Raw genomic sequence first — 23,756 nt, 5'->3', positions numbered from 1 at the left:
TCCAAAGAAAAAATTTTACAATTTTTGAATTTCACCACTTTATCCTAACAATGGAATTTAAAAATAGTATTTAAAATCTCTTAAATTTCTAGAATCGTCCATCCAAACACACTCTTAGGTTTTTTATAGTTACTCCTTGATAATTTAATAATATTTATCCAGCAATTAATTATAATAAGTCATATATAATGGGTCAGGATCAAATTACACCAACTAGTTTAACACCAAATATTACACCTCTAAATAACGTTTTAACCGATATAAATTTTATAAAATCCAACAATCAATTATAATAAGTCATGTGTCTATATATATATATATAATGGGCTGGGATCAAATGACATCAACTAGTTTGACACCAAATGGTACACCTCTCAATAATGTTTTAACCGATATAAATTTTATAAAATTCACGGTTGGATTGAAAGTTTATATCATATAGATCATTTGTGTGAAATTTCAAACAAATCCAAAATCATTTGATATATTATTGAGATACATCAAAATTAACGGTTTGTGTCTTTTTTTATATGTCGTTAATCTTTATGTGTCGCAATAGCATATCAAATGATTTTGGATTTGTCTGAAATTTTACACAAATGATTTATATGATATAAATTTTCAATCCAACGGTGGATTTTATAAAATTTATATCGGTAAAATATTATTGAGAGGTGTAACATTTGGTGTCAAACTAGTTAATGTCATTTGATCTCAATCCATATATAATACATGTAATATGAAAATTGGTTAAAAGTTAGTTATAAATATCATATGCAAATTTATTTATCTCACTTATAAACATCCACTTTTTTACTCAATGCGAGATATAACTTACATTTAAAATATCAACGGTAAAACATAATCATAAAATGCATAAACTTCACCAAATATGCAATCATGAAGGAAGAGGCACATATGGGAACAAATTATTTGGAAAATGCCATAGCATGGTGGCAGTTCAAAGTGATTTGGAATATTAGCAGGGGCACTTGTGTTGGATTGACTTTGAAATCATCATAATTAAGTCCACTTGATGAAGAATGAAGAAATAAAATAATGAACAATTAATCTTTGATACCAAAGTTTGCAGTTGGTGTGATTCTCCTTACATGATGACAAAAACTATGGGCCTACCCCTTACTTTGGCCCGTCTATAGAGGAATCTGCTGATTTCATCCTCTCATTCTCATTAGAGAATTTCTTTTCGAATTTATCAATTTTCTCACGCGCACCATAAAATTGCCTAAATACTCTATCCGTCCCAAAATATAATAATTATTTTAATTACTGCACGTATGTTAATGCACAATTTTAATCACTAATATCTTTAATTCTCTATTAGTAAAAATTGTAAAAAATTTGATATTTTGAAAATACTTATCAAAACAAATCAAGCAAGATATCATATGCTTATATTTAAATTTATATACTATTAAAAAAATCTGGTCAAAACAAGATAAGTAAATAGTGTCATTTAGTCAAGTTGACTCTTATGAAATGGGACAGAGGGAGTATTATTGTTTGTTATTTAAGTAACAAATGTGTAAAATTTTAAAAATTTCATGCTAGGGTTATTTTTTCCTTTTCAAATTTCTCAGTTTTATGCTACTTAAGTAGAGGACTCTAAAGCCACTATATTTGGTCTAGTGGTGAGGGGTTTGAGACTTTGAGTAGTATGCTAGAGGTCCTGGGTTCAATCATCAACTCCATTGTAAACAAAAAAAAAAAGTAGCGGACTCAGTCTGCTTCTTAAATAGCGATCGTGTAAAATATTAAAAAATTTATGTTAGGATGTGTTTTTTTTTTTTATAACACCCACTACTTAAATAGCATAAAAGTAAAAATAAAAATAAAAAGGACGCGCGAGAAGTACATGGAGTGTCAAAAGAAGCTCTCTTCTCATTTTTCAATTAGTTGACTAATTAATTCCCGATTCAAATTTTACTTTTCTTGGCCAGACCATATTCCTTAACCTTAATACTGATATTGTAATTTGCAATAGATAGACTATAGTCTTTGCACATTTTTTTATTTATTTTTATAATCGTCTTTACACATATTTAATATTTATTGGTTAGACGGTTAGTGACCCACTTTATTTTACAATATATATGGTCCACACTCAAATAATATGCACTAATCACCCTTCATTTATTTCTTTATTTTTCATGTTTATGATGAAAAAAATTAGAGTAAGGGTGGCAGCCCTATACAAGGTCGGGTAATTCTACGTGTGAAAAAATTATATAACTAATTTGTAGTTATTATTAGTTAACATACACCTTTAAAAAAATAATTGGATGTATTATACTCCATCCGTTTCAAATTACTTGTCGTTTTAGAGAAAAAAAAATTATTACAAATTATTTGCCGTTTTGAGAATTTAAAGTTATATTTTGTCTATTATATCCTCATGTAAATTCTAAATATTTAGGAAAGAGAAATTCAAGTGTGTGCAAAAAAAAAAATATTGCTGAATTAAAATAAGGGTATAATAGGAAGATAAATTGTAAAAATATACTTTCTTAATTTCTTGTTTTTTTCCCCCTAAAACGACAAGTAGTTTGAAACGAAAGGAGTAGCAAATATAGGATTGTTTGTTTTAGATTTTAAAAAAAAGATTTTTTCTTTGTATTTTTGAAAATAGATTTTCTAAAACCGTTGTTCAAAATATTATAAGTTTTTTTATATTTGTTTTTTCTAAATTTAAACACTAATTTTGACATCATATAACATAAACATACATTGAAGATCAAAACATAGTCAAAATCACAATTTTTTCAAAAAGTTGTATTTCAAAAATGATTTTTATGAAAATCTATTTGAAATAGCTTCAAAATTAAATGATTTTTTGAAATTTTAATATCCAACAAAAAGTTTCAATAAAATGATCAAATACCTAAAATAACATTTTAAGAATAACTATTCAAATCAAATTTTCATTTGAAACTTTTATAAAAAGTTTCTTTGTAAAAATTTTTTTACACAAAATTATTTAACACTATAAAAATCTATTTTCAAAAAATCTATAACAAACAGATCCATTATAGGAGTTGTTAATTTTTACATCCACTTATTTTTTCAAAGTGTGTTTAACTACTTTATAATTTTTTTGGCTACAATGTCATGGTCACCGTTCTTTATTTCTTTATTTTTGATCCCTTGTTTGTTTGGGCAAATGTTGTAGGGATGTCCTTATATGTCGAAAAGTATCAATTCATTTTTGTTTAATACAACAAGCAAGGTCAATAAATAGATACAAAATTGCCAAATCATTGTATGAAGAGCATAATTAAAAGGTTATACGGAGTAGTAGTTTATTAGGGGGTAGAGTCTCATAGTAGTTTAAGGCTACTTTTGAATTGACTTATTTTCAAGCTTATGCAAACAGCTTATGTAATATAAATTATATTTTATGCTATTTTAAAAGTTTACACTTATGAAAATTATATTTTTATAAGCTATTTTATTATAAACTACATTGACAAACTTATAATAATACATAAAAATTGCATAAACTGTTTGCATAAGCTCAAAAATAAGCTAATACAAACGGGCCTAAGTATTATATTAAGGAAAATGCTAACATAACACATAATTGCTTTTAAGTATAACGCATATGATGTTGGCGTCCCTTTTAAGTATGTGTTGACGTCTATAATTGCTTTCTATCGATACCATACCTGGTGACAAATCTTTTCTCTTTGGCGACTTCACTCACTCATCATTTGGTGGTGTACTTGGACCCAACATATAAATTTGAGGGTTAGGGCAAATAAAGCAGCTATTTAGGACTTAGCTCATGAAGATGAAGATAGTTGGAAAGAGCTATAAAGTTTAAGTATCACGTTGAACTTTCTTTTTTACTCAATGTAGGATTCATAACAAAGTATCAATGGATTTGTATCTAAAAATGTTAGTAAGAATTATTTTATATGAATATTTGGATGTTAAATAAAAAATTCGATATTTTTTGAGAATTCATTTTTTTTATACGACTTATTAATTATAGTTCAAATTGTAGAATCACTCGAATTTGAAGACATTAAATCCAAACTTAAACAAATATGGATAAAATACATATTAAATTGATTTAGGTCATCAAAATTAAACGAATCATCATACTCGTAAACATCATGCATACTCCACATAGTTGAAAAATACATCAAAATAAATGTAATATAATTTTTTTGAACAAGCCAAAACGAGATATATTAACAAATAAATGTAATATAATTGTATTGTCTTTTATAAAAATTAATCAATTTTTGATGTGGTTGCCCGAAAAACCGCATGCGGTAAGAAAATAGTGAGTGTTGTTATAATAACTAGCGGGCCAGACAGGCGCGTTCCGCGCCAGCCTGTGTCTAACTTAAGCTTATGTCAAAAAAAAAGTCTTATGTTATGATGAATTTGTTAATAAAAGATTTTTATTGCTAAAAAAATAAGAATATTGTTGGTATTATGAAAAATTGACACAAAAAATATTTGTATTATCTTTTTATATTAGTATAGATGTAGTATTAAGTTGGTAATCATTCATGTATAGGCAACCCATTTGCCACTTATTCACATTTTTATGATTTGAATTTTTTAAATTGATTAGTTAATGGAAGTTGTGAAACTAAGTTAAGGATAAAATAAGTATATTGAAAAGTTCATCCCAAACTCACCTATCCTTTTTATATAATGTTATAGATAAATGGAAAATGACACAAAAAAATGGAAAATGAAAATAAACAAAACATTGTTGAGAGTGGTATTTGAACCCACGCCCTTTCGGACCAGAACCTTAATCTGGCGCCTTAGACCAACTCGGCCATCTCAACTTTTTTGTTTGAGTAACTAAAAATATTTCTTATTGTTTAGCTTCAAGAGAAAGACTCATGATAATCTAAAATTCAACTGCGAGATAAATAAAGTTTGACAAAAATTATTCCTACCATAAATTGAATTTGGATTCTTCCAATTTAAAATAATTTTATAATTTAAAAAGCACATGTCCATAAGATCCGTGCTTATTCTAAGTTTCTGACTCTAAAATTAATTTACGTTAGTCCATGCTTAAGAGTGCCTTCATTTTGAAATTAAAAAACATCATTTTGTTGTTAAATTTGTTTGAGCTAGCATATTTTTCTTCCATTGAGCATTGTAAATTCAGACTTTAAACAATAAGATTTTACGAAAATATATAAAATCAATGCATTAAAAATTTAAAATTTTAACTTTTAAATAAATAAATTTTTTTAAATAAAATTGTTAAAAAGTGTGCTAATAATAAAGTGATTTTTCCTTCAAAAAATAAATAAAGTGATTTAATTTTTTTAAAAAACTAACAAACGCATATTATCGTGCCTTTTCTTTAAACCCCATATTTCTTTTAGGTCTCTCTAGCACGAAAAAAATTTGATTTCTAAAAGTTAAATTTTTTTTTTGGTGTAAAATTAATTCTAAAAAAATTTCCATTTCTATAAACCGAATTTTTGACACAGTAAAAAAAAAACCGCGAAAGCCCATTTCATTCATTCCCTCGCAATCGCAACTTCTCAGTTCAAAAAAACACATTCTCAAAAATAAAAAACCACCGAGTCACCGACTCGTTGCCGCTAACTCACTCGTTCTCTCTATCTATACCGAGTTTACATTTTCGAACTCAGCATCGACGCTATGAACCTGAGATACGAACAGAGGCTTCAAGTCGCTGCTAGAATAATACTTGACGACGATGCAAGTTCCTGTGACGCGCCGCCGAGTGAAGAAGAGCTCGGGATTAGGGCAACACTGAAGCCTCACCAAGTTGAAGGGGTTTCGTGGCTCATTCGGAGGTATAAACTCGGCGTTAACGTTGTTCTCGGTGAGATTTGCAATCTTCTTTTTTGGTTGATCAGAATAATTATGCTATTGATTTTTGTTTTAGTGTATGTTTGGATTTTAATGTTGAATTGGGTGAAATTGATTATATAGGTGTAAAATTAACATTGATTTTGACAAGCTTTTTACTAAAAATATGATTTTTACACTCAAATTTGTTCTTTAGTTCACTTTTACTGAAAGAATCTAAACATAAACCACTTCACATTCAACCCACTTTTAACTTAAATCAATTTTACAAAATTAATTCATTCAAAATCAATTTTGGTCACCGCAGAATCAAACACTACACACAAAACACTCGAAATTTGTTATTCTCGTTGAGATTGTTATTGATTACATATTTAAGGGTACGAGTCCCCCGGGGTACGAATTCTATTTAAAGGAATTATTTCTTAAAAAGATAAACATTTCAATTTTCGATGCATTAACTTCACACATTTTCATAAAAATTTACTATTTAAGACCCTTACAGAGTGCCCCGGGGCACTGGATAACATTTTTCTATATTTAATTAATGAAAATGTAGTTCGCTCAGTTTGACTTCACCGGAAGTCTGAGCATTTAAAGGGAAGTTTGTAAATCCAGGGTTGATTATTTTGGTCTTGTCAAAGGTAAATAAAATTCTAAAAGTAAATGATTGAAATTTATGATATAAATGTAAAATATGAAATGAAATTTTAGAGTAAGTGTTCAGTTTAGCCATCATATGTATAGTTTGACATGTGTGATCTTCTGGTTCTCCATTTATAAATGCATCAAATTGGTTTTTTGGTATCAATATATTCCTTGAAATTGAAGCTCATGGCATTATCCTTGAAGAACAAATTTGATATTTGTTATAAATGATGGATTGGAGATAATGTGTGTTATGGCATGTCTTTGGAGGGCATTATAAGTTTGGATGCATGATCGGACATGAAGTGATTTTCTTTTGGAAAAATGTGATTTGGGGTATTTTTGGTTACTTTGTATCAGGATTGATTTTGTCTCAAAATCTTGGTTTGACTACAATTGAAAAAAGCAGCTTTTGTGTTGGATTGAAAGTTGGAATTTGCACACTTAGTTAGTTTTACATTAAAGCTTCTTTTAGAGTAAAACAATTCTCAAAATTAAGTTCATAAGTTATTCAAAGCAAGTTTGTCAGATGCTCATCCAAACATATACCAAAACAACCTATGCAGGGCTTTCTTTGTAACAAAGGAAGACTGAAATTGTGATTTGACAAATGCTGTATTTTTGTTGTTCTGTTTTGAAGATTTAAGACTTGGTGGTTTTGATATTATTTCTGACAAGACAGTTTTTAATTATGTTAGTGATCATAATGTTTCTATTATTTGCAGGGGATGAGGTATGTACTCTTCATACAATTCTGTATCAGAGCTTCTATGTAATGTGAAAGGGATAATTTTTTATCTAATTGGTATTACAGGCATATAAACCTTACCTTCTTAAATGGTTATCCGATAAATGTTCTTTGTTATTATCATTATTATGTAAAATCCACCTATACCTAACAGAGGGGAAGTTTCATGCTTCTTAAATATCACATGTTTCCTGATATTGCATATTTACGGGCATATAATATTTCTGTGTGATGTTTTCTAATGAATCAAGCGGAATTTGTTCAATACAAATTTATGTTGAATTATGTTACTTCTGAGCTTCGTAGTTATTAGTTAGTCGTGGTCATTGTCATGTGTCTCATTTGTTCATATATAACAAGCTTTCGGCTTTTGAGCTTCATTATCTTAAAATTTTTAACTGGTAAGCAGTGCACATGCTTTTGAAAATTCTGAGTGTCAACCATTTCCAATTCAGCAGATGAAGAACTGAAAACAAGGTTCACAGTCCTGTCTTTGAAATGCAAAATTATGATTCCTGATGTGTTTATGTTAATGTCTTTGTGTATTAATATCGACAGATGGGATTGGGCAAGACATTGCAAGCTATCTCATTTTTAAGCTATTTGAAAGTGCACCAGTTGTCACATGGGCCATTTTGTGAGTGAAAGAAAAATTTGATTTGGATTGTTTTGTTCTTATGAAATGCCTATTCAGATAAATACTTATCACTTTTTCTGCTTTCATCGTACCTTTTACAGTGGTTATATGTCCTTTAAGTGTGACAGATGGTTGGGTATCTGAGATAGTCAAATATGCCCCGAAACTAGAAGTCCTTAAATATGTTGGTGATAAAGATTGTAGGCGAAGTTTACGTATGAAAACACATGAGCATGTAACAAGGCAGCCAACAGATAATGTGAGTTTGCTATAGTTTCACCGATTCATTGATTCTGGATAACTTTTCTTGCAATCGTTGTATATTAATGAACTTCCACTGATAATTATTGCAATCAAATTTTTTAGCAGGCCATTTTGCCTTTTGATGTGCTGTTAACATCATATGACATTGCACTGATGGATAAGGATTTTCTTTCTCAAATACCATGGCAGTATGCAATCATCGATGAAGCCCAAAGGCTTAAAAACCCATCAAGTGTATGTTGAAAATAACTTGAATGCCTACCTATAGTATTCAATTAACAGTATGTTTCTGTATGTTACATTTTTCGTATTACTTTCGTTTTTATTGATCAGCAGCAGTCATAGGTATTGCATTTATTAATTTGGTGAAAGACTTATTGGTTGGGACCAGGCTATCGATAGGTCAACCTTAGTTAGTTTATGGATTAATTAGGAAGTTAGTTAAGAGAAATAATGGATGTTGCCAATAAATAGAAATTGGGGGGTTTAGAGGGAAAGTTAACCATTTTGTGGGAATTAGAATTGCGCAAGTCCATAATCTGAACCAGTTGCTTTCAACTGGTTTCAGAGCTCTAGTCTTGGAGCTGTGGGTTGAATTTAGTATGAAAATAACTTCAAGAACAATGCTCATATTTTATGGGAGCAGCGATGCCTATTGGTGTGAAAATTGAGCTAAGAAGCCTATTGGTGGCTCATCAATTTTCAAACAAATAGGTGCCGCCGCACCCACAAATAGGCATTGAATGGAGACACTCTACGTGGTGGTTTGGTGGAAAGAAATCAATAGAAATACTACATTTTTCACCTTTGAGAAGGCACTGCTCATGGCATTTCAACTAGACCTTGGTGTATATCTTCAAGATTCAGTTTCTGTGCAGAAAGAAAACAAAAACGAAGATGAACTTCCTTTGTTCAAGAACCTTGGTAGTAAAAGAATAAAATTGGGTGGATGGAGCAAGAAGAGAATCAAGAGCATCAATTGAAGAGGACAAGAAAATAGAAGTAGAATCTGACGGGGTTGATGAGAGGGAGGGAAGGAACCGATAGCGAGTAGAGCATTGATCAAAGTTCCCAAAGACTAGCCGTTCAAAAAAAAAAAAAAGTTCCAAAAGACTAGTTTTTTGGTAACAGGGAAACATGTAAGAAGGAGATGGAAGCAGATGTTGTGGAGAAATTAATCATCATCGTCAGCCCTGCGATAACGGGGAAGAAAAGTTTGAAGTTGTTAGACTTCTAGAAATGGGTCTTTCAGAATTATTGGTCCACTTTGTCATTTACGTCATGATCTGCATATTTAATGCAATGGGATCCTGTTGGAAAGTGAGTGTTTGTGTGTGTGTGTGTGGGGGGGGGGGGGGGATTGATGGTAAACAATAGTTAGTTTATGGGTTAATTAGGGAGTTAGTGAGGAGAAACAAGACATGTTGCCTTGAGAAGTAGAATTGGTTATTTTTGCCGGAGTACCAAGCATACTTAAAAGGGAAATTGTACGGCACTACTATAAGATATGCAATTTTGCCGGGAACGTAATGTTGGGCAGTATAAACCTGACAAGAAATGAGATGTAGTGTCGCATAGATGAGAATGCTTTGATAGATAAGTGACGCACAAGAGAAGATAGGATTATAAGATGCACTCATTAGAGAGTAAATCGGGGTAGTCCCTATTGTAGAAAAGATGGTGGAGTCTCTCCTTAGGTGGCTTGAGCTTGTGAAGATTCTTAAAAGAACGGATAAGGATGGTTGATCATATGTAATGTATAGCTATCACTCAAAACATTAAGCGAGATGTAGAGGCAAATGGTCTATCTTTGGCTATTTCTGTTGGAATATATTTCATGTCATGAGCTATTTAGGTTTAATAGGTACAAACCCTGAATTTCAGACAGTTCGATTGTCAAAACATAAAAGACAATTTAGTCATACAGCCTCTGAGATTATTGGACTGTTGTAGTTAAACTTCTTAAACTTTACAGGTTTTATTTAATGTTCTCAAAGACCGCTATATCATGCCAAGACGGTTGTTGATGACGGGCACACCTATTCAGAATAACCTTTCTGAACTGTGGGCGTTGATGTATTTTTGCATGCCATCTGTCTTTGGGACACTAGATCAGTTCCTTTCTACATTCAGGGACATCAGTGATCTTACCTCAGGTCAGTATTATCATTTTGTTTTATAACTTAGCATCACTGGATTGTAAATTGTTTTGGATCTCTTAGAAGTTTGTTCCACACTTACAGAATCTGAGTTCTCTACTGTAGATCTTGATCCATTTGTTGTATATGATTATTAGTGTAATTAGTTTAAAGGATTTGAAGAGGCTAGCCACAGGATTGAAGGTTTATCATCCGATTGAGTGCTCTATGACTATGCAAAAAAGTATTAAAAGGGGAACCAAATTATTGTCTTGCTTTTAGACTTTTCTGATTGTGGGAGCTTTGTTTCTGAGCAGTTCATGATTCTCCAAAGGTAAAGGAGCGACTTCAAATCCTGAGAAATGTATTGACTGCTTTTATGCTACGACGAACCAAATCAAAGCTTATGGAGTCCGGAAGTTTAGTGCTGCCACCTCTCACTGAGACAACAGTGTATGTTGTACATTGTTCTGACTAGATAGTAGCTAACACATTTTATTTCAATGAAGCTGTAATTTATGATAACTAAAATATGCAAAGCTGTTCCATCCCATTCCAGGTTAGTACCCCTTGTCAGCCTGCAAAAAAAGGTCTGCATGTCGATACTGAGGAAAGAACTTCCGAAGCTAGTTGCACTATCTTCTGGAACATCAAATCACCAATCATTACAGAATACTGTTAGTGAAGCTCTTGCTTTTTTAATATATGTTTTTAGCAAATTCTCTAGTTCCAGTATGCTTTGAGGAAGATGCTAGATTGATTCATATTTGGTAATCATTTTCCATTTTTGAAAAAAAATGTTTTGTTTCTATTTTTCAAATGTTTTGGAAAACCAAGAAGCTGTTAGTTACCATTTCAACTTCATTGCCGTCTTGGTATTTTAAATTTAATAGAACGTTATGTGAGGCAACTTTAATGGAGTGATGATATTTGTTTATTTTAGTAAAGGGAATTTAGTTAAATGCAATTTCATTTTTCTATAATTAAAGCTATTTATAAGTTTTCTTAGTTTTTGCATGATTACCTTAAACAACATAGGAGTATAGTTTTATTTCAAATGCAATACTTCTATGAGATAAAAATAACCATTATTCGAGACTGTTAATTTTAGTTTAGGTACACTATTCCTATTGATATTGTTAAGTTAATAGTATATATATTCTAGCATATTCCATTGTAATCAATGCTGCTGATTGAGTATTGATTTGTTTCTGAGCCGACGTAATAAAATCTCCGTGGTGTAGTTTAGACATGGTTTTATGCATATTTCTCTCCTATTCTCTTATTTTATTTTTCTCAAGAAAAACTATAAAGTAGGTTTATAGTCTTTGCCTCGTGCAATTTGTTGGATTTCATTGGCGTATGAAAGTATAATCCAATGAATTTGATTATGTGGTTTCATTCTATTTCTATATTTGCATTGATTTAAATTTAGTTCATATTCGTTTGTTTTGTCATATATCACCTACATATCTTGCTTTTTTCTATTTTTTCTTTCACCTTGTGGTTAATGGTAAGTATGATTCACTCTCTTAGGTATTACAACTAAGAAAAGCATGCAGCCATCCTTATCTCTTTCCGGGTATTGAACCCGAACCTTACGAAGAAGGTGAACATCTGATTCAGGTAATTATCACACTTATGTTTGTACTAGATAACTTTGGACTTATCCTACCTTGGGCTCTTAAGTCACACAGTCACTGTTATAGCATGTTTCTGTTTTATCTTGTACTCTTAATCATGTGTTAGTAATGCATCTCCCATACAAGAGGATAAAAATGGCAATGAAAGTGAGAAAAGAATATTAAAGAAATAGACAACTCAAGTGCAACACTATAAGTAGATTCTAATCATCTGTTAACAACCTCAATTTCACCGCCCATTTCTAGATGGTATGATGAGCTCATCTTCAAGTGTCTTGCAGGTGTAATAACTCACCTTAAAAGGTAAATAAACAAAAGGTCCCTGTCACCCACCATAGTCGGTGGGACTCCACGTAAGCACATTGCCTCCTCCTACCTCCTTTGTAAATACTTCAACAACCTTCCTCGCAACATAAGGATGATTCAATGGTAGAAATGCCCATACTTTGAAAGTTTGTCAATCACAACTAGAATTGTTTATAAGACTCTTGATTGGGAAGTCCAATATTGAAGCCTAAAGATTTGTCTTCCTGGTGATTCTCTTGACAGTACGAGGTGCCCAGTCAAGTTTAAATTATGCCTGCCAGTACAACCAACCAGATTATCAAGTAAAGCTAACTGCAGAAAGTCCCCTAGAACTGGAGATATGATGCCACGTGAAAAATAGGAAGAAAAACTAATTTTTCTGAATGTGCTTGAGTGATTTTGCACTCAACTGATATTCTATTTATACACTTAGTACTAAATACAATTTATATTTACAAGGATATTAATAGGATAACTACTTCCTCGGTGTATGCATGATATTCTCTAGGTCCATGGCTGCAACTCTAAATACTAATATTAACTACAACTACAACACTATTTAGCAAAAACTACTTGGATGGTGGAACATTAATACGGTTCTATCCAACAACCTTCCATATTATGGGTTCTATTGGGGTTTGGTCTAACAATTGCTCCAGCTCTTGCTTATCAGTCAAAATAGGCCCAAGGACTTTTTTAGACAAAATAATTGTTCTTGTCAGATTCTGTTGTACATAAATATACACTTTGCTATTGCACCATCATTCTTTCTTTGAACATACTTATCATCCTTTTCTATTCAGGCCAGTGGTAAGCTATTGATTCTGGACCAACTTCTTAGAAAGCTACATCATTATGGCCATCGTGTTCTTCTTTTTGCTCAGATGACACATACACTTGACATTTTGCAGGTAAAATCTTTCTACCAATGTAGGGAATGCGTTGTATTAGTTAAATGGGTAAATTGATGAAATGTTCTTCAATTCTAATATAGGATTTTCTGGAGTTACGTAAGTATTCTTATGAGCGTCTTGATGGATCAATTAGAGCTGAGGAGCGCTTTGCTGCAATAAGAAGTTTCAGCAACTCATCAGCTAATACAGGCTTGAATTTTGAAGCTGACCAAAATGGAGCTTTTGTTTTTATGATCTCAACAAGAGCTGGGGGAGTTGGCTTGAATCTTGTGGCTGCTGATACTGTGAGTTTTATCTAGCTGTAAGCCTTTTTGAAACTAGAACCTGATTACTGATTCATTTTCTTGTCTTTTTTAGTTTATTTTTTTTATGCATTTATATTTATATGTGCAACGTAACAAGTTTGTCTGAGGTTTCCATCCATTTTTCTTGAGAATTTCCTGCTTTTGTAGTGAGACATGATCAACATTTCATTGAAAAGACAAAAATTGAAGCAACAAAAAACAAGAATAACCATCAATCAATGTGACAAGTATCTATACTCCTAAGTCCTAAGTAGACAGACATAGCATGGCTATTACTTTAAATGTTTTAAGTAACTGCAGACATAGCTCGACAATTCTCTCAGTTAAGAAACCAACTTTAGGTATATTTTATCAGACAGAACACCAAAACTTTGAAGCTTGTGAAACTAGGATGGAGACAGGAGAATCTACAATCGAAAAATAGTGGACAAGTTGGAAAGCTGATAAAGTCTATGATGCCTGCATTCAGTGCCAATCATTATCTTGAAAATGTTTTACCATAAGATTACCAAATCTGTAGTAATTGAAATGAAGATAATAAGTAGTGACGAGTGTGTGTTAGGCATCTATTGAAAAGTAAATTAAATAGAGAATTATTAGTAACTAGGAGATTGAGAAATAGATGTACTTCACCAACCATATTGATTCACGAATTATAAGTTTAAAACATTTTATAGTATTTTGTGTTGCATGATATTCTTTAGGTTATATTCTACGAGCAAGATTGGAACCCGCAGGTGGACAGACAAGCTTTGCAGAGAGCACATAGAATTGGCCAGATGAATCATGTTTTGTGTATAAACCTTGTTACTGAACATACAGTGGAGGAAGTATGTTTCTGTTTGTTACATTTATTATTCTTTGACTGTGGAGGCTATTTGCATGTACTATGAGGACTCACATGTTACACTGTAGGTAATTATGCGGAGGGCAGAAAGAAAATTGCAGCTGAGCCTCAATGTTACAGGTGATAATATTCTGGAACATGATGATAAAAATTTAACTGAAGTTGGAACTAGTGATTTGAAATCCATCATAGTTGGGTTGCGTATGTTTGATCCCAATGAGATCAATGATGGAAAAGACAAGGAAATGGACTTAACAGAAATTAATGCAATGGCTGACAAGGTGATTGCTATTCGTGATGAACAAACATTTGATAAGGATGACAGGAAATTTGAGGTCAATCCAAGAAACGTTTTAAAAGGATATGATGTTAAGGAAAGAGGTTCTGCTTCTCTCTCTTGTGATCTTGATCTTGATGAAGCTTCTTATCTCTCTTGGGTTAAAAAATTTGAGGAAGTTTCTAAATCAAGTTGTGACTCAATCATTGACTTGAGAAGCAGAAGGAACTTAGATGAGGAAAAGAGTCAAAAACTTGAGATTGCAAAGAAGAAGGCAGAAGAAAAGAAGCTGTCTAAGTGGGACGCTGCTGGATACCATTCATTGAATGTGAATGAACCTATTAGCCCTCCAGATGACGATATCATATTAGATGCTGGTTCTGTTCATTTTGTGTATGGAGATTGTACAGCTCCCTCAAATGTTTCTTCATCTGAACCAGCCATAATCTTCAGGTTAACTTTTCAAATTTTGCCTGACTGCATATTTTGCTCTGGTGCACTAAGCTCTTAATAATCATATTGATGAAATTAATATCTGTTGGACATTTTTTTCATGTGGTTTTTCTTTCTTCATTAAAAATGAGCTGTGGTATAAAAATTGATAAAATAATAATGCCCTAATGAATAAAATAATGTGTCCATGTATATGCTTTTCCTTTTGTTTTTGCATTGATGGCTACATTCGAAATAAATATGGATTATGTTAGAGCTTAATTGTAATTGGGAGGTAACGTTTAACTAGAAGGTAAGTTTTTTTGACGGAACTAGAAGGTAAGTTAGTTATAGTCTAATCAAGAGTATAGATGAGAGAGAGTATTGATATAATGAAAATAGAAAATGCAACAGAAGGCAGGGGATACATTCTCGTTAATTTTGTGTTTTACAGCACTATCTTTACAAATCTTTGTAATTCTGTCCTAATATTTATCATCAATAGAGTTGTCTCTTTTTTGTATATATGAAGAGTTTGCTATTGAAGTCTTTGACTTTATTATTAACTGTGAATGTATAATGTGGTTTTACAGCTGTGTTGACACCTCTGGACGCTGGGGCCATGGTGGAATGTTTGATGCACTAACTAAACTTTCATCAAGCATCAGTGAAGCATATGAACGGGCATCTGAACACGGGGACCTGCATCTTGGTGATCTCCATCTTATAAGGCTTGAAGGTGAGCACAAACACAAACTAATTTTTTAACTCTATAAAAGTAGAACTGCATATACCTGCAGGATGCTTCGTGAGAGTGAATGTACAACAAGATGCTACCTCACCTACAAGCAGAAATAGTTGATTGTTCTAGTAAAATAATCGAGGTGATAGTGATGAATAGACATCAGAAATAATTATTCTGGCTGCTGAACTTCAGTTAACCTATCTATTGCTATTTACTATGTATAAAACGATGACCATGATTGTCACATCTCGGATTTTCACATCCCGAGTTTCCCCGGTCATGGCAGCTCCTGGCACTGTCACATGTTGGTTATACTACCTTACCAAAAAATGGATCATACGACTGCGTTGTCAAAGCTACACTGACCAAATGTTTTATATACAAAAGTCGATAAATTAAAATATAACAATCATTTAGTTGAGTTTCATGGCATTTGTTTCCCACATACCCGTGCTTTTGCATGTATTTAATCAACTAGTAAGAGTGTGCATTCTACTAGTATGTAATTTTTCAGTCTTTTGAGGATACCTGTGCTTTATACTAGTATTAACCTTTTAGTCTACTGCAATATATCCATCACTAATTAATAGGTGTCCTTTGAAGGTGATAATGGATACTATTGATGTTACTCCAAATAGATAATGAATAAATGGTGAATCAGTATGTGCTTCCTTATTTGTGCCTTTTTACTTAGATGGCAGTGATGATCAAAATTTGGATGGTAATGCTTCCAACATGGTTGCTTTAGCTGTGATTCAATCTTACAACCCAAGGCGTAAAATCCCTCGAAGTGAAATCTCACTTGTCCACTTGGAAAGCTGCTTATCAAAAGCAGCGTTCTCAGCCGCTCAAAATTCTGGTAACATGCTTCGACATTTATCTAACTTGATATTTTATTATTGATAATTACTTCACAATTAAATTGTGACATGTTGGTGTTTCAACTTACTGATACAAATTAAATTCTTTTGATCATTCTACAAAGCATCAATACACATGCCACGGATTGGTTATCAAGATGGATCTGATCGTTCTCAATGGTACACCATAGAACGGCTTCTAAGAAAATATGCCTCCATGTACAACATAAGTATATACGTGTAAGTTGTAACTCTTTCTTTCAGATCAACATTAGACTTAAAAACATTTGATTACAGTAGGGATTATTATCGAAAATCTTCAAAAGGGATATCTAATCTTCAATTTCTTACAGGTATTATTATCGAAAATCACGTTAAGGATCCAGGCATAGTTTCCACACACAAAAGGGATAGTTCAGATGGAAAAAAGAGCTGTAAGATATATTTCCCTAATTCGAATCGTTTTATGTGCACATGTATGTGTATAGTAAAATTTCAGTCTGTGCAAGTGTAATATTTTGCAAATTCTTTGTAGTGTTAGAACAGAATTTACATGTTGAGACATGACTAAGGAATTTGTGTCAAATCTTACTGACCAATGCCATCAAATCTGCTCTTACAACCCTTAAATCTATGTTCTTTCCGTTGAAGATCTAATGACAGAATCAACTGAAATGTGTTTAACTAGTGGTTATTGTGACAATTAAAAGCATAACATTATATAAACTGCAGAAAAGTTTGAAGATCCAATTTGAGTTTTTGGTTTTAAAAAAACTAACTTTGAAAACAAAATATGTTCAGGTAAAATTGTGTTAAGTCAATTTTCACTTATTTTGAGTATAGTTTTTCTCCAAAATTCAAGACCATAAAAATAAGTTTTTCTATTGATGGTTTATATTTTACGTTCTCCAATTGTGTCCTTTTCAGCTCTCCCTTTCAACTTCATCCCTTTGAAAACAAGGCCATGAACATCCCCTTCCACTATCATTTGAATCAGTCCATCTTGAGACGAAGAAATATCGTGAACCAAACAAAAGAGACAAATAAATATTGCTCCTTGCATAATTGACCCTTCATTACATTTTTTTATATTATCCCAAACAAAAGAGACGAAGATATATTGTTCCCGTGAGCTTAACTCAGTTGATAGGGACATCGCACTATATGTGCAGGAGCTCGGATTTGAATCCGGGACACTACATTTATTCACCTTTAAGGTGAATTTTCTAGCCACTAGGCAATTTGACAAAAAAAAAGGTTATTTCAATCTTGACTATTTTCAAAGAGTGTCGATGCAAGCAATCCAATGTCAAACCATTCATACCTTGGACATACTTAGTCGTATGTAGGACTAAACACATAAGACAAGATTTTATAGGGAGCAAAAGTTGAAGAAAATTTTTAGAGGGACTAAAAACAAAATTTTAAATATTTATAGGGACCATGAATATATTTAACCCTTTATTCAAAACAAAGTAATATTTAAGATCATTAAACAAAACGCTTTATCAGAAAGAAAGAAAAAATCATTAAACAAAACTATGTATTGCTTATATTTGAGATGAGATGGTTTTTTTTCTTTTCAAGTGTTTTATGAATCCAATGGGAAAAATGTGTTGGTAGGAATAAATGAAAGTAAAAAACATATGTCCTCAGTGGCGGAATCAGAAAAATATGTGAAACAACTCTACATGAAACTACATAAAAAGTGCTTTAAGACATTAATTTTATGACTTTTCCCTATAAATATGTGAAACAACACTACATGAAACTACATAAAAAACACAAGTATCTTGGAGTATCAACCCTACAAACATATCCTATATACCATGGTGTTCTTATTTTCAAACATTAAGTCAATGAAGTTCTTACCCTTTTGGTTGCTTCTATCAACTTGTTTTTGTGCATTCACAACAGCCACTTTACAAAGTAGAGAAGAAGCAAGTGCTTTGTTGAATTGGAAATCAAGTCTTGACAATCAAAGCCAAGCTTTGTTATCTTCATGGAGTGGCAATAATTCATGCAAATGGCTTGGAATTACATGTGATGAAGATTCCATTTATGTGTCTAAGATAAATCTCACAAACATGGGATTGAAAGGTACACTCAAAAGTCTTAACTTCACATCACTTCCAAATATTCTTACTCTTGATCTTAGTTTCAACTTCTTGAATGAAAATATTCCTAACCATATTGGAATGTTGTCCAAACTTTCTCATCTTGATCTTAGTGACAATCACCTCTTAGGAACAATTCCATATGAAATAACACAGTTGATTAGTCTTCATACTTTATATCTAGATAATAATACTTTCCGTAGTTCCATTCCTAAAGAAATAGGTGCATTGAAGAATTTGAGAGAACTTAGTATCTCAAGTGCAAATCTCACAGGAACTATTCCAACTTCTATTGGGAATCTAACCTTGTTGTCTCATTTGAATCTAGGAGGCAACAACCTTTATGGCAACATTCCAAGAGAACTTTGGAATTTGAGCAACTTAAACTACTTAACAGTTGAATTAAACAAGTTTAATGGTTTTGTTTTTGCTCAAGAAATTGTGAAGTTGCATAAGCTAGAGACTCTAGATCTTGGTGGTAATGGTCTTTCCATTAATGGTTCTATTCTCCAAGAAATTTGGAAGTTGGAAAATTTAACATACCTTTCTTTTCAACAATGCAATGTCAAAGGGTCTATTCCATTTTCTATAGCAAAGTTGGTTAACTTGTCATATCTAAATTTAGCACACAACCATATTTTTGGTCATATCCCTATAGAAATAGGGAAGTTGAGGAAGCTAGAATATTTATATTTTTTTGACAATAACTTATCTGGTAGCATTCCTGTGGAAATCGGGGGATTGGTGAACATTAAAGAGTTAAGGTTTAATGACAACAATCTTTCTGGTTCGATTCCTCGTGAAATCGGAATGATGAAAGTTGCGGTTCAAATTGATTTAAACAATAACTCTCTCTCAGGTAAAATCCCACCTGCAATTGGAAACTTGAGTAATATGCAAGATCTTACATTTGCTTTAAACTATCTCAATGGAAAACTTCCAATAGAAATGAATATGCTTGTCAGTTTGGTTCACCTACAAATTTATGATAATGACTTCATTGGTCAGCTGCCTCACAACATTTGTATTGGTGGAAACTTGAAATTTTTGGCTGTTAAGAATAACCATTTCACTGGATCAGTTCTAAACAGTTTGAAGAATTGTACTAGCATTATAAGACTTAGGCTTGAACAAAATCAACTGAACGGAAATATAACAGAAGATTTTGGTGTTTATCCAAATTTGAATTACATACATTTAGGTGAAAACAATTTTTATGGACACCTTTCTTCCAATTGGGGAAAGTGTCCTAACCTGGCAGGCCTCAATGTTTCTCATAATAATATAACCGGCGATATACCCGTAGAAATAGGCGAGGCACGCAACTTGTATACTCTTGACTTATCTTCGAACCATCTCAAAGGAAAAATTCCAAAGGAGTTAAGCAAGTTGACTTTGTTGACTAACCTACTGATAAGCACAACCATCTTTCGGGAAACATTCCTGTGCAAATAGCATCCTTAGATGAACTTGATACCTTAGACTTTGCAGGAAATAATCTAAATGGCTTCATCACAAAAGAACTGGCAATTTTGTCCAATTTATGGAACTTAAATTTGAGCCATAACAAATTCATAGGAAATATTCCTGCTGAATTTGGACAATTTGAAGTCCTTCGAAGTCTTGATCTTAGTGGAAATTTTTTGGATGGAACAATACCACCAACGTTTACAGAGTTGAAATACTTGGAAACATTGAATCTTGCACATAATAACCTTTCTGGCGTTATTCCTTCCGGCTTTGATCATATGTTGAGCTTGACATTTGTTGATATATCATATAACCAATTGGAGGGTCCACTATCCAACATTCGAGCCTTCAATAACGCTACAATTGAATTGTTCAGAAATAACAAAGGTTTGTGTGGTAATGTTTATGGCTTAGATTCCTGTCCAATATCGAGAAGTGAATCTCACCATCATTCTCATCATCATATTAACAAAGTTCTGTTAATAGTTTTACCCCTTGTTGGAGCCGTAATACTAGTATTAATTTGCTTGAAATTCTCATATCATCTCTTCCACACATCAACCACCGAAGAAAATGTTGTAGGCGATGTCATTGTAGCTCAAAATGTATTTACAATATGGAACTTTGATGGAAAAATTATGTATGAGAACATTGTGGAAGCCATAGAAGAGTTTGATGACAAACATCTCATTGGAGTTGGAGGTCATGGAAGTGTGTACAAAGCTATGTTGCAGACAGGTCAAGTAGTTGCCGTAAAAAAGCTACATTCAGTAGCAAACGGGGGAAATTCCAACCTAAAATCGTTCACAAATGAGATCCAAGCTCTTACTGAAATTCGACATCGTAATGTTGTGAAACTGTATGGATTTTGCTCACATTCACGATTGTCATTTTTGGTTTATGAGTTCATAGAGAAAGGTAGTTTGGAAAAGATTTTGATAGATGATGAACAAGCAACTGCATTTGATTGGAATAAGAGGGTGAATGTCATTAAAGATGTAGCCAATGCTTTATGCTATATGCACCATGATTGCGCACTTCCAATTGTTCATCGAGATATATCAAGCAAGAACATTCTTCTTGATATGGAATGTGTGGCTCGTGTCTCTGACTTTGGAACGGCTAAGCTTCTAAATCTTAATTTAACCAACTCGACGTCATTTGCATACACATTTGGATATGCTGCACCAGGTTAATTCCTTTCCTTTAATCTTATTATCAAGACATATGTAAGTTTTTTAGTTTATTTGTCTTGCTAATCATTTTGTAACAATAATACTTCATAGTTATCTATATCTCATGTAATTTTGCTGTTTGATTTGTACATGAATCCTATTTTTATTTTGGTACAGAACTGGCATACACGACGAGAGTGAATGAGAAATGTGATGTTTATAGTTTTGGAGTATTAGCATTGGAAATACTTTTTGGAAAACATCCCGGAGATGTTGTATCTTTATTGACCGCCATTGGTTCTATACCTAATGCGATGCTACTAATGGATAAGTTGGACCAACGTCTTCCTTGTCCTTTGAGTCCCATTATTGAGGAGTTAGTAACGATTGCAATGGTAGCTTTTGCATGTTTGACTGAAAGTCCTCAATTTCGCCCTACCATGAAGCAGGTTTCAAAAGAGTTAGCAGGTTACCAATGATATTTTTTCTCGAAGTAGTTTACATAAATAGTTGAAAGATTATACTTACTAAATATGCTTGAGTTTTACTTGTTCTTCCTTGTTTTGTAATTTTGTAAACCTTATTTTTAACTTGTTTGTATCATAAGCTATTCTAAATTTGTTGTTTCTGAACCTCAATTGTCATTTCAAATCTATCTATCTATTGGTCTGTCTATTTATAATCTATTATTTCTTGAATCATAAAATCTTACACCGCGACCTCAGTTTCTACCCTTAACATGTGTATGTAACTGCTGTTGCTTAAGAGCTCAAAAATGTATGACTTATTTTGTCGATTTGTGCAAACTGACACGTGGTTCAAGTGTTCCACGACTTTTGTTGATTTTCTTTGTTACAGTTGTAAATCCATCTTAATTGACAGCAGCATCATACTCTTTCCACTCTTCTGAGTTGACAATTTTCTTTGCCTATTATCTTGTATCCCTAAAAGGCTAAAACGATGTTTTTTTTACTGCAGACTTATTTATGTGTATGAACCATGCCAGTTTGATCTTTCTCTTGGTTACATTGTCTTAATCATAGGTATTAAGTTGATATTCTGGTAATTTGTTTGTGAGAGCTAAGGGTGGAAAAATAAGAAGCTGAGAGCTTGGCATGGTCCTGCCAATAATTTAGATGATTTTCAACTAAATGTTATTTCTAGATTTTTTATACCAAACTATTTAGAAGTTTTTGCAAGAAAATTTGAATAAGACATGAGGATCATATAGTTTCCTTGGGGAGATAGATACGATTCATCCAAATTCTCAATTTTTTTTTGATAAAATCCAAATTCTCAAATGGACCAATTTTTATTTTTATTTTCTAAATGAAAAGATATCAATAACTTCAAAAGTTAGATTTAAAGTTCTAAGGGAATGTAAATATTTTAGCTATGGTGTGAGATGACATTCGTGTTGAATCTTGATTGTAGAGCAACTCAATAAGGTTCAAATACATTATGAAGAGGACATCGACTCATCCCAATCTTTAAGGAATAGATCGACGATCCCAAGTTCTTTTAATCCATCCATAAAGTCTTTTCCGCCGGACGACTCGTAGGAGGTGAGAACTGTGAGAAGGGCCCTTACTCCGTCCCACACAGTGTACTACTATCAGCCCTACCAGGCAACATCTACCTACACAAGCTCGATGACATTCATGTTGAATCTTGAATGATTAATCATTTTCAAATACATTTGCATGCAACTGTTATTTTCTCCTATCTTCATGATATTAATTGTACACTATAATAATAGCTTGTTAACCGTTAAACTATAGATTTCGAGGAATGTGTTTCAATATATCCTCTGTAGGGTTCAAGGTTCTTAACTGTTACAATGTGCCTATCAAAATCTAGAGAGGGGACACTCACATTTCTTAGAAATGAGTATTGGGCCTAACTCAATCTTACAAAACCAGCTTGTAAGGTAGGAATTGTCTATAGTATATAAACACTTAGTCAGACCATCTCTCAACCGATGTGGGACTCTTAATACACCCCCTCACGCCCAATACTATTGGGCTTGGTGCGTGGATATATAGAAACGGTAGGTGGCCCGATAGCGGAAACCTGATAACAGGTGGCCCAACGGATCGTGAAGAGGCTCTAATACCATCTTATAATTGAGTGTTGGGTCTAACTCAACCTTACAAAACCGGCTTGTAAGGTGATGATTGCCTCTAGTTTATAAACACTTAGTCAGGTCATATCGTAACCGATGTGAGACTTCTTAACAGATAGAAATGAACTGAAATTGGTGTTTAACTAGTGGTTATTGTGATGATTAAAAGCATAACTTTATATAAATTGTAGCTAGTTGTAAAACTCCAGAAAATGAATTTCTAAACCTACAGAATGCACCATAAAATAGCATAGGAACTTA

General features: G+C 32.6%; 1 protein-coding gene, 1 non-coding gene and 1 pseudogene across 4 annotated transcripts; 2 read left to right on the top strand and 1 right to left on the bottom strand.

The window, feature by feature from the left end:
* Nucleotides 1–4,751: 4,751 nt before the first annotated feature.
* Nucleotides 4,752–4,832, bottom strand: TRNAL-AAG. Its single transcript has one exon. It is a non-coding gene; the product is annotated as a tRNA-Leu (tRNA).
* Nucleotides 4,833–5,520: 688 nt separating this feature from the next.
* On the top strand, nucleotides 5,521–17,261 carry LOC123892474 (probable helicase CHR10). Of its 3 annotated transcripts, none has more exons than XM_045942257.1 (17): nucleotides 5,521–5,857; nucleotides 7,218–7,225; nucleotides 7,799–7,877; nucleotides 7,979–8,136; nucleotides 8,247–8,375; nucleotides 10,117–10,297; nucleotides 10,597–10,732; nucleotides 10,839–10,956; nucleotides 11,816–11,905; nucleotides 13,032–13,139; nucleotides 13,223–13,426; nucleotides 14,152–14,277; nucleotides 14,363–15,024; nucleotides 15,597–15,742; nucleotides 16,443–16,607; nucleotides 16,734–16,848; nucleotides 16,962–17,261. In XM_045942257.1, the coding sequence occupies exons 1-17, from the start codon at nucleotides 5,671–5,673 to the stop codon at nucleotides 16,984–16,986; spliced, it is 2,637 nt and encodes an 878-aa protein (XP_045798213.1). In that variant the 5' UTR covers nucleotides 5,521–5,670; the 3' UTR covers nucleotides 16,987–17,261. The 3 variants fall into 3 exon arrangements, with proteins under 3 accessions (XP_045798213.1, XP_045798212.1, XP_045798214.1); XM_045942256.1 differs by having other exon boundaries at nucleotides 8,244–8,375; XM_045942258.1 differs by lacking the exon at nucleotides 16,962–17,261 and having other exon boundaries at nucleotides 8,244–8,375; nucleotides 16,734–16,852.
* A 1,002-nt stretch (nucleotides 17,262–18,263) lies between these two features.
* LOC123892473 lies at nucleotides 18,264–21,987 on the top strand (annotated as a pseudogene).
* The last annotated feature ends 1,769 nt before the right edge of the window (nucleotides 21,988–23,756 follow it).

This window comes from Trifolium pratense, linkage group LG6 (genome assembly GCF_020283565.1).
Source record: "Trifolium pratense cultivar HEN17-A07 linkage group LG6, ARS_RC_1.1, whole genome shotgun sequence".
NCBI lineage: Eukaryota > Viridiplantae > Streptophyta > Magnoliopsida > Fabales > Fabaceae > Trifolium > Trifolium pratense.
Note: the sequence above shows the minus strand (reverse complement) of the source record. Positions and strands in the feature narration are given on the sequence as shown.